Here is a 12,833-nt window from a genome sequence, read left to right as displayed (position 1 = left end):
AGTTGTAAGCTGTGACACCTAACGCATTAACCGATCGCAGTTACACATGAACTAGGGTTTAACCTCTTAAACTCAAATCGCATACAATTCCTGGCTAAAAAAGTGTTAAATGATGATAAACGCTCATATCATTAGCGACGAGAAATAAAAAACACTGATCTTTAAATTATTGTTTTTCTTTTTATCAAGAGCTTATAAAATGTGTGGGTATTACCTTCAATATCTCTGTGACTGTCAGTCACCATCATCAGGGAGTAAATGACTAGGGTCATTTCACCTGGAATGAAAATCCAGGTCAATTGCCCCTAATAAAAAACGCTGATATTTTATATTTTGAAATATATATATTATTAGCAAAAAGGTATATGCATAAATGAACAATTAGATGCACAAAACACTCATTTTCAGTATTCTGATGAGCATTGGGTTTGACCTCTTAAACGTCACCTTGCCAGGCCATGTTATTTATATCAGAAAGGAATGCGGAAGTAACTGCAGCGACTTGGGTTGTACTGCAACATGTTAGTCTGGAATTAAGTTAATCTGTGGCGTTTCCTCATGTTATGGTGTCCTCATGTTATGGTGCGTTGAACGAACGAAATGCGTATGCTGAAATGCGTATAGCAAAGTTTAAATTTAACTGACTTGGATACCATAGTATACAAATAGTGGCTTTCAAAATTCCTATGGGCAGGACGGAGATTTGATACACTAGACTGAATGATACGCATTGCTATTTGCATTTCTGGACCCCAGTGACTTGGTTGCTTGCGCGCCAGTGATACTAGTTTTGCCAGCACTTTTGTCTTAAAATGTTTCATAAGGTCTCCTCTCCGGGCTTTGCATCATCATGTAACCTCACTGAGGGATAGGGATAGAGATAGGACCTCCTATATGGCATGACATCATATCTGTTGATTCTCATTAAATATACAGAAGTGAAAATTAATAGTTTGGCATATAATTCATCCGCCTGACCTGTATCTCTACCATAGTATGAGAATGACAGGACGCTGTGTTGTGTTAGCTGCACTCAATTACATCAAACGCAATACGTTGTACCTGTTTTTTGTGACACTTTAATTTGGTTTGTCAGGCTCTCCATTGTTTAAACTGACAAAGTATAAGACCGTTTGGCTATATTCATCAATACTGAGATGAATCCATCTCGATGTCAGATATGAGGTCATAGGCATAATTGTATCTTTTATTTGCATTTCTTCTCCTTTAGATTTATATCCATTGGTTTATCAAATTAAAATACCAATCTACAAGATCAACACCTGATTGGTGACTTCTGAGGCACGTACGAACTATTTGCATCTATTTCTACTTGCTTCAAAGACATGTATATAAATTTAAGTCTTTGAAATTCAAGAATCAACTCATGGATGAGTTATTTATTTATGCGGTTCCTCATCCATTGAGTGTGGTATAAAATCTTCAGCCAATAATATAAAATGTACCAAGTAATGACGCCATGTTTAGTCCAGCCATGATTACCCATTACAACTCCATATGCTTCTCTGATTGTAATAGTTTATTTTATGTCGAACGCGTCTCAGTTGTCAATATATATTAAAAAATCAACGTCGTATTAGCTTTATTCACATTTTTCTTCCTCCAGTTTCTGTATAATTTATCCAAAATACATCATTCAACCATGCCGTAATTGAGTTCCAAAGCAACAATAAAAATATTTCAACTTGATATAAGAAGAAACTTATTCCTTTACCTTTTGTCCATGTAGATGTAAATACCATTGGCATATTTGGTGATACACTGAACATCTGGTGCATTTTATGTACACAGGCCCAAGATGGGATATGTTCTTATTTCATGGGCACCCTAAGTAGTTATGATGGCGTGGCAATAAGATTTTATGTACAATAGTGTCAAATTTTCATTCACGATTTTACGACAGGGTAATACACAATTTTTTTTTTTGTAGAAAGACAAAATGCTAGGCAGTAAAGTACTGACTTATTAAAAATATTAGCAATTTACTGCTATCTTAAGTGCACAGATTCTAAATATTTGAACAGTTGCACCGATTCTATCTAGCAAAGACAGCCTGTTAACACTAAACTATCGCTTTTTTTTCTATAACTTCTATATTTCTAATTTTGTGAATTGGTGATGCACGTGCGTGGTACATATAAAACAGTTATTGGTTTGATATAATAGGTGAATTTTAATTTAAAGATGGAACGAAATCAATTTTGTAATGTGTTCCACCTTTAACGTTGTCAAATATATTAATAAATATTTTTTTTCATTTATTCTTTCATGGAGAAAAAAGAAAACATTGTTCATACGCTTGAGGAATGTTCACTACCGCTTTCGATATGTCTTCTTCAGGACTCATCGCATAGCACTATGAGGCTGGAGGTCTGTGTAGATGGGAGTTTCATTTACTTGATGATCAGGAACATCATAGATACTGCTTTCCGTAGCCGGGGGCTTCTGAAAATATTAGAAAATTAGTAAGCACATGTATGTTTACGAGATACAAGTTTTTACAGACACCCTCAAGAAATATGACTGCAAGTCCACAGTTGCATCTGACCAACAAAGGATTCATTGCTAAGAGCATGGATATGGATCCATTAAACCTCAACAAAATGAAATGGCTGTAGCTTGTTTGTATCTTGTTTGTATCAAATACTCAGTAGAGAAAATACAATTAAAATTTTGTTAAATAACGAAAACACGGTCGGTGTTATGAAACTTGTGTGAACGTCCATAACGGTTTGACAGCCATAAAAACATCTAAACATTGACACTGACTGTAAAAGCGCAGTCTTACAACAGAAACGCCCAACAAAACTTCATGTTCAAATACTTAAGCTCATATTCTACTCACCACTGGGGGTTGTGAGTTTAGATCCTTCATCTCAGTTATCCCACCTGTCGCTGGTGTCTCTCGGCTAGGTACATCTAGATGGTTTGGGATAAATTAGAAGTATCATATTGCATTTTATGTGATTGATCTTTCCATTGATTCTTATACAACTTTCATTATAGTTTTGTTTTAAGGCGTTTATTTTATTATCATTATTTTTTTTCTTTTTTGGTTTGTGTTTTGAACTGATTCATTGCAGTTTGCAGTACAATATATTCTCAAGTCGACGTTTGTTCTATTTTAATTTAAAAATCTATAACTAAAATATGTGGTTTTCACTGAGTCGACAAAAAAAGACCCACCTCTTCCACTCTTCGACTTTCTGAAGTGACGCATAACAAATGCAGTTATCACAGCCAATATGACCAACACGAGTACAGCAACCACAGTGCCAACTATCACGCCCTCTTGAAGCTGGACTGGGGATGGCTCTGCATACGCAATGCAAGTGTTTTGATCAATAACAGTTATTAAATACAACCGTAATTGTCTTATAATAATTGTGTTATCAGCTTACAGTTTCGCACATGTAGATATCAGCTTTGTCAATCCCCCCCCCAAAAAAAAAGCGTTCCGAGTTTAAATGTTTGAATAGAAAATTAGATTGTTAACTTGTTAAATAAATAAAACTGCTGGTTATTGAACAATGCACTGGAACAATTATTTTGACATTTACATTTTTGTGAAGCAATAACTTTTGCTTTAGTAAGATAACATTTTTGACACCGTACTCACCTGATGTTGGTTGATTGACAACCTGTACCAGGTCATCTTCTTCATAAACCAGCAGTGAGAACGTGTAGTCCTGGAATCCTTCATCTAGGGTTATAACGGCCGAGGTAGCTGTACCGTTTGACACTTTGTGCCTGTTACAAACCACGGTGCCTCTCTCACAGTATTTAACCACGTAGCTGGTGATGTCCTCGATTCCACTCGATATTGTCCAGCTAACAGTAGCCACAGTGGGCGTGATGGAGACGGATACTTTATCATCTAGGACTTTGGGTCTGGCTAAAAATAAAAACAAAACACTAGCCATTATCTTATAGAATAACTAAAGGGTGGGTTCCCCTTTTTATGTCTATAGGCATATATCCGAATACTTTAATATTGTAATTTTTTTGATACCTTAAATTAGGGGCGTTTAAGGAAAATGCATTCTGTGTTATATGGTTTAACAGTTATCCGCTACTTAAAATGTACCTTTTGTTTTCTGTGTAAAAGCGCCAGTAAAGCCACTGCCGTTGGTGGACGGGTGATTGTTGATAGAAACCAAACGAAAATCATACGACGTGGTTGGGTTGAGGTTGTTTACTTTTGCCTTGGATGTCTTCATGTAACCAGGATCAGGGAAGACGAGTTGATCATCCTTTTGCCATCGAGTTCCAGACGTCTCCTTGTACTGGATGTGAAATGACTGATTACTGCCTCCGCTAAACCCGGACATCCAGGTTAATGTGACGGAAACCGATGTCCAGCTTGATATCCTGAAATCTGTGGGTCTTTCTGGGGGTCCTGACATTGATTAAAAGGGGGGTACAGTGACATAGATGTCGGACACAGTGTGTGAAAATGTTCATGCGGATTAAAAACGAACATGTTTTGGTTAGATTCTCTAATACCAATAAATGAATTTAGGAAAATCCACATGACATTATTTATATTTGTATCGTTTTACGGATTCTAAACATCACACAAGATATGACTGACACTGTCAAATAATTATTTTCTTGTACCTTTCGGTCTTATCTCAAAAGTAAATTCCCGGCTACCCACTGTGTGTGACACTGTGCACACATACTGTCCGTAATCACTTCCTTGTACACTAGGAATAAACAGTTTACTTTTCAATGAACTTGGATCAGTAAGGACAACACCGGCAACAACAGGCTCCCTGCCATCGCCAACTCTCTTCTTCCAGGAAAATGAAACATTGGCTGGGTTAGCGGTAACTGAGATAGACAATGTGGCTGGTTCGCCGATAGATGCAGAACCTATGCGTGATTCCACTGCGATCTTTGGTGAATCTGAAATGGGTTTTATTTTATTAATAATACATTAAAAGGATGCCCTACATTTTAAAGTATGTTCACAGTGATTTGGTAAAAGATATTATCTTCAACACTAAAGGATACCATATTCCATTTATATGTAGTTATGCAATATTATATGCTAACTATCTACTTACACAGTACGTTTAGCCTCTTCCTCCCCAAGCCTTGTCCAACGCTGTTTCTAACACCACAAACGTATTCACCGTTGTCTAAATATGTAACACGTGACAGCACCAACTCTCTCCCAGTTGACACTAATTGAGACTCGGGACTCTTGAATGTAATATGCGTCCACCTATATTCCGTATACACAGGAGGGTTGCCACGTGCATCACATTGTAATGTGACGTCATCCGCCTCGGCCACTGTCACCGGATTACCCTTAAGTGTTACCGTGACTGTTGGTCTATCTGAAATTATTTTGAGAAAAGGGAATAGCAGTCATTAAATCGCCCGTGCTGAAAATCATTCTAAAAAAACGGAAGAAACAAACTAACAGTTGTTCATCTATATTTATCCGCTGTCACCATATTTGCAGCATCTGAACATGTGACGGAAGTGAGGAGGATTCACCCTACGGGACCATGAAAAAACTGCAATAACACGGGTAAACTGATGTTCTGGACACAGTAAATAGATAGTATTAAAGTACCTGTAATTGTAGGCACACATCTGAAACATAGTTATCCCATCAGACATATGTTAAATGAAGATATCGAATAAAATATGTCAAAAAGATAAAAAAAATGCATGATCAATTATAAAAAAATCGAAACAAAATGAAAAGTAACATTTCAATTACCCATTTCCAACTTTGACAATAGTGGATCATTTTGATGCTCTGCTTTCGGAAAATATATGTACTAGAATTCATGCATGATACGTATATAAACTCACAGTGTATGTCAGCCAAGTTGAGTACATTAGATGTTATTTCTCCAGATAGTCCCGTGGTAGTGGCTTTACATGTGAATGTAGCCAGGTTATCACTGCCCAGTATGATTCTAGGGTACTTCAGTGGTGAGGATCCTGTATTGGATACTGCAGTACTTCCTCTATATATCTGGAGGATTGGAGCTGGGTTACCATCTAGTGTTGTACATTGGAATACAACTTGGTCACCTGCTTGGATGGGGTCAGATGTACTTTTTTCAACCAGGGATAATAATGCTGATGTTGGTGGATCTGGAAAAAATAGAGTTAAGCATGATAAGTATATGTATATAGTTGTGGACCTTTTCAGTGCGAGAGCTTATAAGTGTCGATGCCAGTGCAAAATGTATGTACTTCTGTTTAAAAGACCACGGTTTAAAATACCACGTGTTGAGAAATGAGAATCTATCCATCGAACAGCATCCGGTAATTTACTTAATTGCTAATATGGCAGCTAAAACTGTACCCGTTACGTACATGCCACCTGCATAGTAACATTAGTAGATCCTAGGGCAGTCCCATTTCCTCTGTTCCTCACAATACACTGGAATGGCTTCCGATTATCTGACTTATCAAGCTGGACAGATGTAGACGCTGTGACAGATATGGTACCATCAGAATTACTGGAGGTTGATAAACCTGACAATTTGTACTCCGTAGCATCTCCTTGTTTGAAGTAGACGTCATATGGAGTTGGTAATAGTATTCGTCCTATGGTACACTGGACACTAGTTGGCATCCCCTCAGGAACAAGTCCGCTTAGACCTCTAATTGTCATATTAGATGGTTTTACTAAAATGAAGTTAATGAAATTACCTGTTTCAAAGAAAATGGGGACAGCATACGATTGATATTTAAAAGAAACTTTAACATTCCAGTTGTAGTTGGTTGGCTATTGATGGGAATTAAATGTGCATTTTGCATACTTTTTGTATTAAACTGTTTGTAGTCAATTCCAATACGACTTCATCTACTACGTTTTCAATGGTCTAGAGATTAGAGTTTAGAATAAAATGTTCTTGAAACAAACATTAATCACTTGAATTATTTCTCTTCTGAGGCCGGTATATATATATATATATATATATATATATATATATATATATATATATATATATATATATATATATAACAATTCGGTCCATAAAAAGGCCCAAAAATGGAGATGTAATTTCCAGGTTTGGCACTTTGTATTACTAACGGACCACATCAGAACTGAATAGAGTAGGACAGAAATGAAACAAGTTCTGGTTAACTTCTAGCCATCGCACATAAAGCTAGCTATGGTAATTTCATACACTTTTATTTCTATTGTAAATGATTTATATTATAGTGTAAATCTGGTCCTGAAATGTAGTGCTGATATTTAGCCGTGATTCTTGCTCTAAGTTAATGTTGGGGAAGAATATTGCAAAACATAGTTTGGCGTGGTATTTCTGATGTGGGATACTCGAGTTAGATATATAATGTACCCTTATCCTAGGCGCACAGAAAATGACTTAAAGCAATCTACCAACACTACCTGTCCCCTCTCAGGGACGGACCAATTATTATTTGAAGGGGGGATCTACGGATGCGAAGCAGACCTCCCCCCTCCTTCGCGTGGGGCTCGGGGCCCACTGAAAGGCCCCGAATTATTTTGGTATTTTAGAGGACGAACGGTGCCATTTGGCACTGTTAACAAGTATGATTCAGCTAGTCAAAATTCTTATTTTTTAGAGAGGACCGTTGGTTTGATATATTTTTCAGAAATCGAAAAGGGGGGTCAGAATCCCCCTGAACCCCCCTCTAAATCCGCCACTGCGTCTACTATACAGGTGCAAACCAGAGAAGTGAGAGTCTACATAATACACTTCCTACCTGTCACGGCAATCCTGGTATGAGCCCGTCTCTCGAAGTCGTTTGCATCTACTGTGCAACCTGTTACAATCACCAAACGGATCTTACAAGTGTACTGTCCACCGTCCTGCTGTGTTATAGAGTTCAGCCTCAGAGATGCCTGGTCAGTGAGGCTGGCTCTGCCTCCCCATGTGTTGGTGCTTGGTGGTTGGAGTACACCATTGAAATATGTCTGTACCAGGGTGTTACTGGAGGTCATCCATGTGACAGTGTAGACAGGAGCAGCCCCGTTACTTATAGTAAATAAACATGGTAGAACAACAGATCCTCCTAGAACACCATCCAATGTGGAAGACGTTGAAACTAACCAGTTACAGGATGCACCTATTTATATATAAAAGACAAGTGAAAGCCAAATATTGTTTTGCATTTTTAAGCCCCTGAAAAAGCCGAAAACTTAATTAACCCGCACGAAAACGGAGTAGTATCAAAGTAGCAAAGAAGCATTAACGCAGTAGTGGTGTGGAGCATATTTGCAGTAGAAATGCAGTATAGCCTACTGCAATTCTACTCTAAAAAGTACATAGGTTTTTACAGAGAGGAGCTTTATTGCAGTAGATTAGCAGCATGACAGAAGCATGTTTCAAATATGCTAATTAGCTCCCAAATCGAAGCAGATTTGAAGCATGTTTTCAGTAAGATTGCAGTAGTCTACTGCGCTTGAGTATCTACTGCGTTTTCGTGCGGTTGGTCTTTATTCCAATCATGGTTGATATTAAGGCTATTGTAACCCTTTATTACCATCCAGATACTGAAAATGTATCTTTGTACAGATTTAAAACAATAAAAAAGCCTTGAAAATATAAAATATCAGCGTTTATATTTTTTTTCGTTGCAATGTATAAGCATAGGCAACTCAAAGCTTAAATTTAATCGACAATTTTACACCTTTCTATTTTGGGCTGAGATAGCAATTGGTATGGGTCGTAACTTCATCCCTTTACAAGATTATATCACGAAAATTAGCCTATATACCTATTACCTGATATAGGTTGGTGTATTAGCTATTATTTAGAAAGGGGATCGAAACTAATTTGATAATGTGCAGAAGCTCGATTGATCTACTTTTCAATAGACGCCAGATAAATTACTAAATATATCATATTTATTTAGATTATGTACGATATCAAGTTCATAGCAGAGTTAAAGGTATGTTTTCGTACATGAAAATGTGTGCTGGTGGCATTATTTTTCGGCCAAAGCACCACACAATGTACATAGTAACGTACCTTTTGTTATCCCAATGACTGTGAAATTTATAAGTGAATATATCCATATAAATATCAAGGTTTGCTTTGACTCGCTTCTGGCTCCCATTACATCAACACGTTCACAGTGTGCAATAATTCTGAAAATATACATAGCATGCATTTGATGGTTTTGAAAACACTGATAAAATTTATTATTTTAATCACTTATAAGTGTAGATCTTTAAGGATCACAGTTATTGTGTTTTCGTCAAAGATTCGTACACCATTTCCACTTGCACAATCATGCATTTACTTCCTAGTTGTTTCTGCAAGACCTATTTTGCTTAACCCCATAGAACCCAGTTAATGCTGACCCATAAAGTTCTGCTGCGCCCAATTAATTCTGTGAGCTAGCCTTGAAAAGCCGGGTCACCTCAGTAAATTGGCCATAATTTGTTAGTTTGCTCTTATTACCCATACAAAGTATACATTTTTAAAAAGCCAATATTTCAAGCTAAATGAAAATAGAATTATATTTAAATTCAACATGCAGTACCAAAAGTTATGGCCGGTTAAAAAGTACATTTTCATTTGGTAATGGGTGAAATAAAACAAAGTTGATTTATCTTATGCACATTAATTTTTTTTATTTCTCCAAACATTTGCCTGAAAATTCACAGAGATGATGTCAATTAAAGCAAGGAGTTATAACAGAAGGAGATTACACGCGTGGGGGCGGAGCCCGTATTACGGTCTCTCATTGGTCGGAATGAATAGAACCCAGAGAACAATGGATGCCTATCTCTGTTACGCTTAATTGCTACTCTCGTTTAAATCTCGTTTGTTAGTATCTGTGCCTTCGTCTGTTGATTTTTGAGGACAGAAACAGAAACGGAGTCCCAAGTTTCTAAAAAATGAGAGAAATACAGAATTTATATGATATTACGTTGGACAAGGTTTTCAAAAAACAGGTAAGTGCTTTTAAATGCATAACTACACGAAATATGAAGATAAATTGCAACTTTTATGTCGTAGGGTCTCACTGTGTAAGTGTCCAGCTTCACGTTGATCTCGCGAGGTGGTGTGTGGAGAATAAATATTGCACGAAAAATATTTCCCACTCATAACAAGTGCCTATAAATATAGTATCAGATGAAGAAAGTTTGGTCTTTATACAGTTGCAATTGTTAAGTAATTTGTGGGAATAGCAAAGAATAAAACTTAGGTGCACTTTCAGTAGCCGAATAACAAGCAGATGCTTAAGCCGCCATCTTGTTAATATTTCGAAAAAAAAATTACTCCAAAAGACATTTTCCTCCTACTTTTTGAAACTTGTGTCACATGACAGTCATAAAATTTAACTAACTGTTATGTGTGCAACACACTTGCTTGAGCAGTATTGTTTTTTTTTTGCGATTTTACATGTGGTCTAGCTTGGATACGACAATTGACAATTTTCATGAGTTCCGATCAAAAAGTGTTACGCTTGTTATGGCCAAAAGCCTTACCGCTTTTTGTACTTTTCAAATGCAAGATTATAAAAAAATTTGGAGTGTTTAGATTCTTGAACATCTTGGTCGTGGCGTGGTATATATTGCATGGATACTGCTCCAATATTTCTTGAAAAAAATAACCCGATTTGTTCAGAATACCAATTTTTTACTCTAGTGTTATGGGTAAATGTACCATTTTGGCCTTTACCTTTTTCATGTCTAAATCTAAAAAGACTTATCATGACAGTTGGTCATCATTTTTCTTCTCACCATGGTGGGTGGCTTTGGAGTGGTAACTTTGTTGTTAAAGTAAAGTGCTCAGTTTTTTTGACTGGAAAATTTTGCCTCCACCCAGCATTTTCCATCATGGCGGTCTAACAGGAAGTTAGACTTCACAGTGTCTTTGGTATAGTTATTTTTAACTTATTTAGTCTTCTTTTTACATATATATGTTTTAATTCATATTAAACCTTTGAAAAAAGAACACACATGAATCCTGGTGCTTCTTAATTTAAAGTCTTAAGGTTTTAAGTTCACCTAGGCTCCACCAATTACTTTACCTGTTATCTCACTACACATCTCTCTTTGAGTCGAGGTGTGTAAGACACACTTTATTGTGTAAGACACCTCTATAATTAAGGGGTACTTGCTTCTCTACTTAAATTATACTTCACTACTTTGGCATGTTAGGTGGCAAGCTTGGATGTTTCAGTTCATTTTAAGAAAGAAGCTTTGCCTTGGTGGTTACAAAAGAATAGAACTCTATTAAGGTTTATTCATTACTTGAAATTAAATATTTCATCTTGTAGTGTTGAAACAGAAATTCTCTCAAAATTGATAATGAATTTGACATGCATATCTTAACACTACTCAAGTTTTTTTTTTCTATTATAGATATGGGAGAAGGCTGCATTGAATATATGAATTATGGTCAGGCTGGAAAAAATTAAAATATGTCAATGAAAAAAGGAGGTCAGTGTGTCTGGGGTAAGTTACTTTTGTCATAATGCCTAAGATGCATTAAACATTCACTAACAACAGTACCCTATTTAATTTTTTTTTCAAAATACAACAACCTTGGGCATTTTCCTTTTAGCAACCAGCCTCTCTGAAATCCCCTTTTTGTCCTGTCAGAAGAGTAGGGACCAGGGCAGATTTAAATAATTTCTTGTAATAAGTACAATTTCTTTCAATTTCTTGGGGTTATTAGCTTGTGATCATGAATCTTGATGTTCTATATGAATTTAGTTGTAAATTGTTCATTTATGTGGTGAACATTATTTCAGTCAAGTCATAACAAGACGCATTGAACTTCACTGCATAATTCCATAATGTCTACATGGATACTAGTAGTTCATAATGCTATTATTATGTTTTTTTTTCTAACCTACAGGTTTCTCTCTTTTCTGAGTGGCATGGCATTAGCAAGGCAGAAGAAAAGGCCCTGAAGAAATTCTCACTTGAGTTGTCCTTTTTGGAGAAGAAACTGGATAAGACTGGCCAACAGAGATTGCATTAAATTAATAGTGCTCCTTTATGACATTTTAAATTATTTTCAGTCACCTAACTGACTCTATACATTGCAAAAGTGGACATAAATTTTATGTTACTGTTACATGGAAAAAAATTCAAAACCTATATATAAATTGTTGATTGCCAGTGAAATTTCTGTTTCAGTGAAATTTCTTTAAAGCAGTCACTTACTGCTTACTTACCAGTTAATTTTTTCAGCTGTTACATTTTATAAATGTTCTTACTAAGTGTTGTCTTGATCTATAATAACCTTTTGAAAATCCCATGTTTTTCATCCTATTTGTAAGAATTAACCACTTTATCTTCTAGGATTTTTTTTTTCATTCGGCCCATTAGATTCTCAGACCTTGCTGGCCTGTAAGTGGAATAGTATCTGGCACAGACTGGTATCAGCAAGTCAGATAAAAAAGAATATAATTATTTCTATTTGCACGGTTGAAAAAAATGCCATCATAGACTGCATAAAACTGGAAAACTGTAGCAACTTAATCATTCTTATGACTTCATTTATTACTGCTTATGTGTAAAATTTTTGTTTTTGTTCTTCTATTGATATAATAAAATGGTTTTACTCACAGATGCTACTTTCATGAGTATAGAGTGCTTGAGTATAGAGTTGACTTAAAAGATATTTTAAGTTAATATAGTAAATAATAGTTTGAAATTCAATATACTCATCTTTATTTGTTTCACTTTAAAGAGCTCAGTGAATACTAAAATTTCTGATATATTTTGTACATAAATATATTTCTGAATGAATAAAAATTATTCTTAAAGCAATAATAACTCTTCGTTTCGGCCAAAAAATGAATTTTCCTGGAGTAAA

The 12,833-nt window shown here is 35.9% G+C and overlaps 1 protein-coding gene and 1 long non-coding RNA gene across 2 annotated transcripts; one reads left to right on the top strand and one right to left on the bottom strand.

Annotated features, from left to right (window-relative positions):
• Positions 1-3,474: 3,474 nt before the first annotated feature.
• On the bottom strand, positions 3,475-7,990 carry LOC147760896 (neural cell adhesion molecule 2-like). The gene is made up of 7 exons (XM_087018105.1): positions 7,753-7,990; positions 6,370-6,684; positions 5,857-6,144; positions 5,094-5,369; positions 4,642-4,932; positions 4,109-4,420; positions 3,475-3,916 (listed from the first exon to the last, which is right to left on the bottom strand). Exons 1-7 carry the CDS (start codon positions 7,988-7,990, stop codon positions 3,513-3,515), a joined length of 2,124 nt encoding a protein of 707 aa, XP_086874231.1. The 3' UTR covers positions 3,475-3,512.
• A 1,697-nt stretch (positions 7,991-9,687) lies between these two features.
• LOC147760895 (uncharacterized) lies at positions 9,688-12,584 on the top strand. The gene is made up of 3 exons (XR_015335493.1): positions 9,688-9,952; positions 11,369-11,461; positions 11,868-12,584. It is a non-coding gene; the product is annotated as an uncharacterized LOC147760895 (long non-coding RNA).
• The last annotated feature ends 249 nt before the right edge of the window (positions 12,585-12,833 follow it).

The sequence above is a fragment of the Lingula anatina genome, chromosome 7 (assembly GCF_051362555.1).
Source record: "Lingula anatina isolate TDL-2025a chromosome 7, LinAna3.0, whole genome shotgun sequence".
Taxonomy (NCBI): Eukaryota; Metazoa; Brachiopoda; class Lingulata; order Lingulida; family Lingulidae; genus Lingula; species Lingula anatina.
This window is presented reverse-complemented; position numbering and strand designations above follow the sequence as displayed.

What these genes read in the sequence shown, in the direction of transcription:
- LOC147760896 (XM_087018105.1), bottom strand. Translation starts at nt 7,990, where the DNA reads ATGACCTCCAGTAACACCCTGGTACAGACATATTTCAATGGTGTACTC. An exon ending in CAACTTGGCTGACATACACT is followed by an intron (nt 5,370 to 5,856) that starts GTGAGTTTATAT and finishes AAATAATTTCAG; the next exon opens with ATAGACCAACAGTCACGGTA. An exon ending in TTTTGAGATAAGACCGAAAG is followed by an intron (nt 4,421 to 4,641) that starts GTACAAGAAAAT and finishes AATCAATGTCAG; the next exon opens with GACCCCCAGAAAGACCCACA.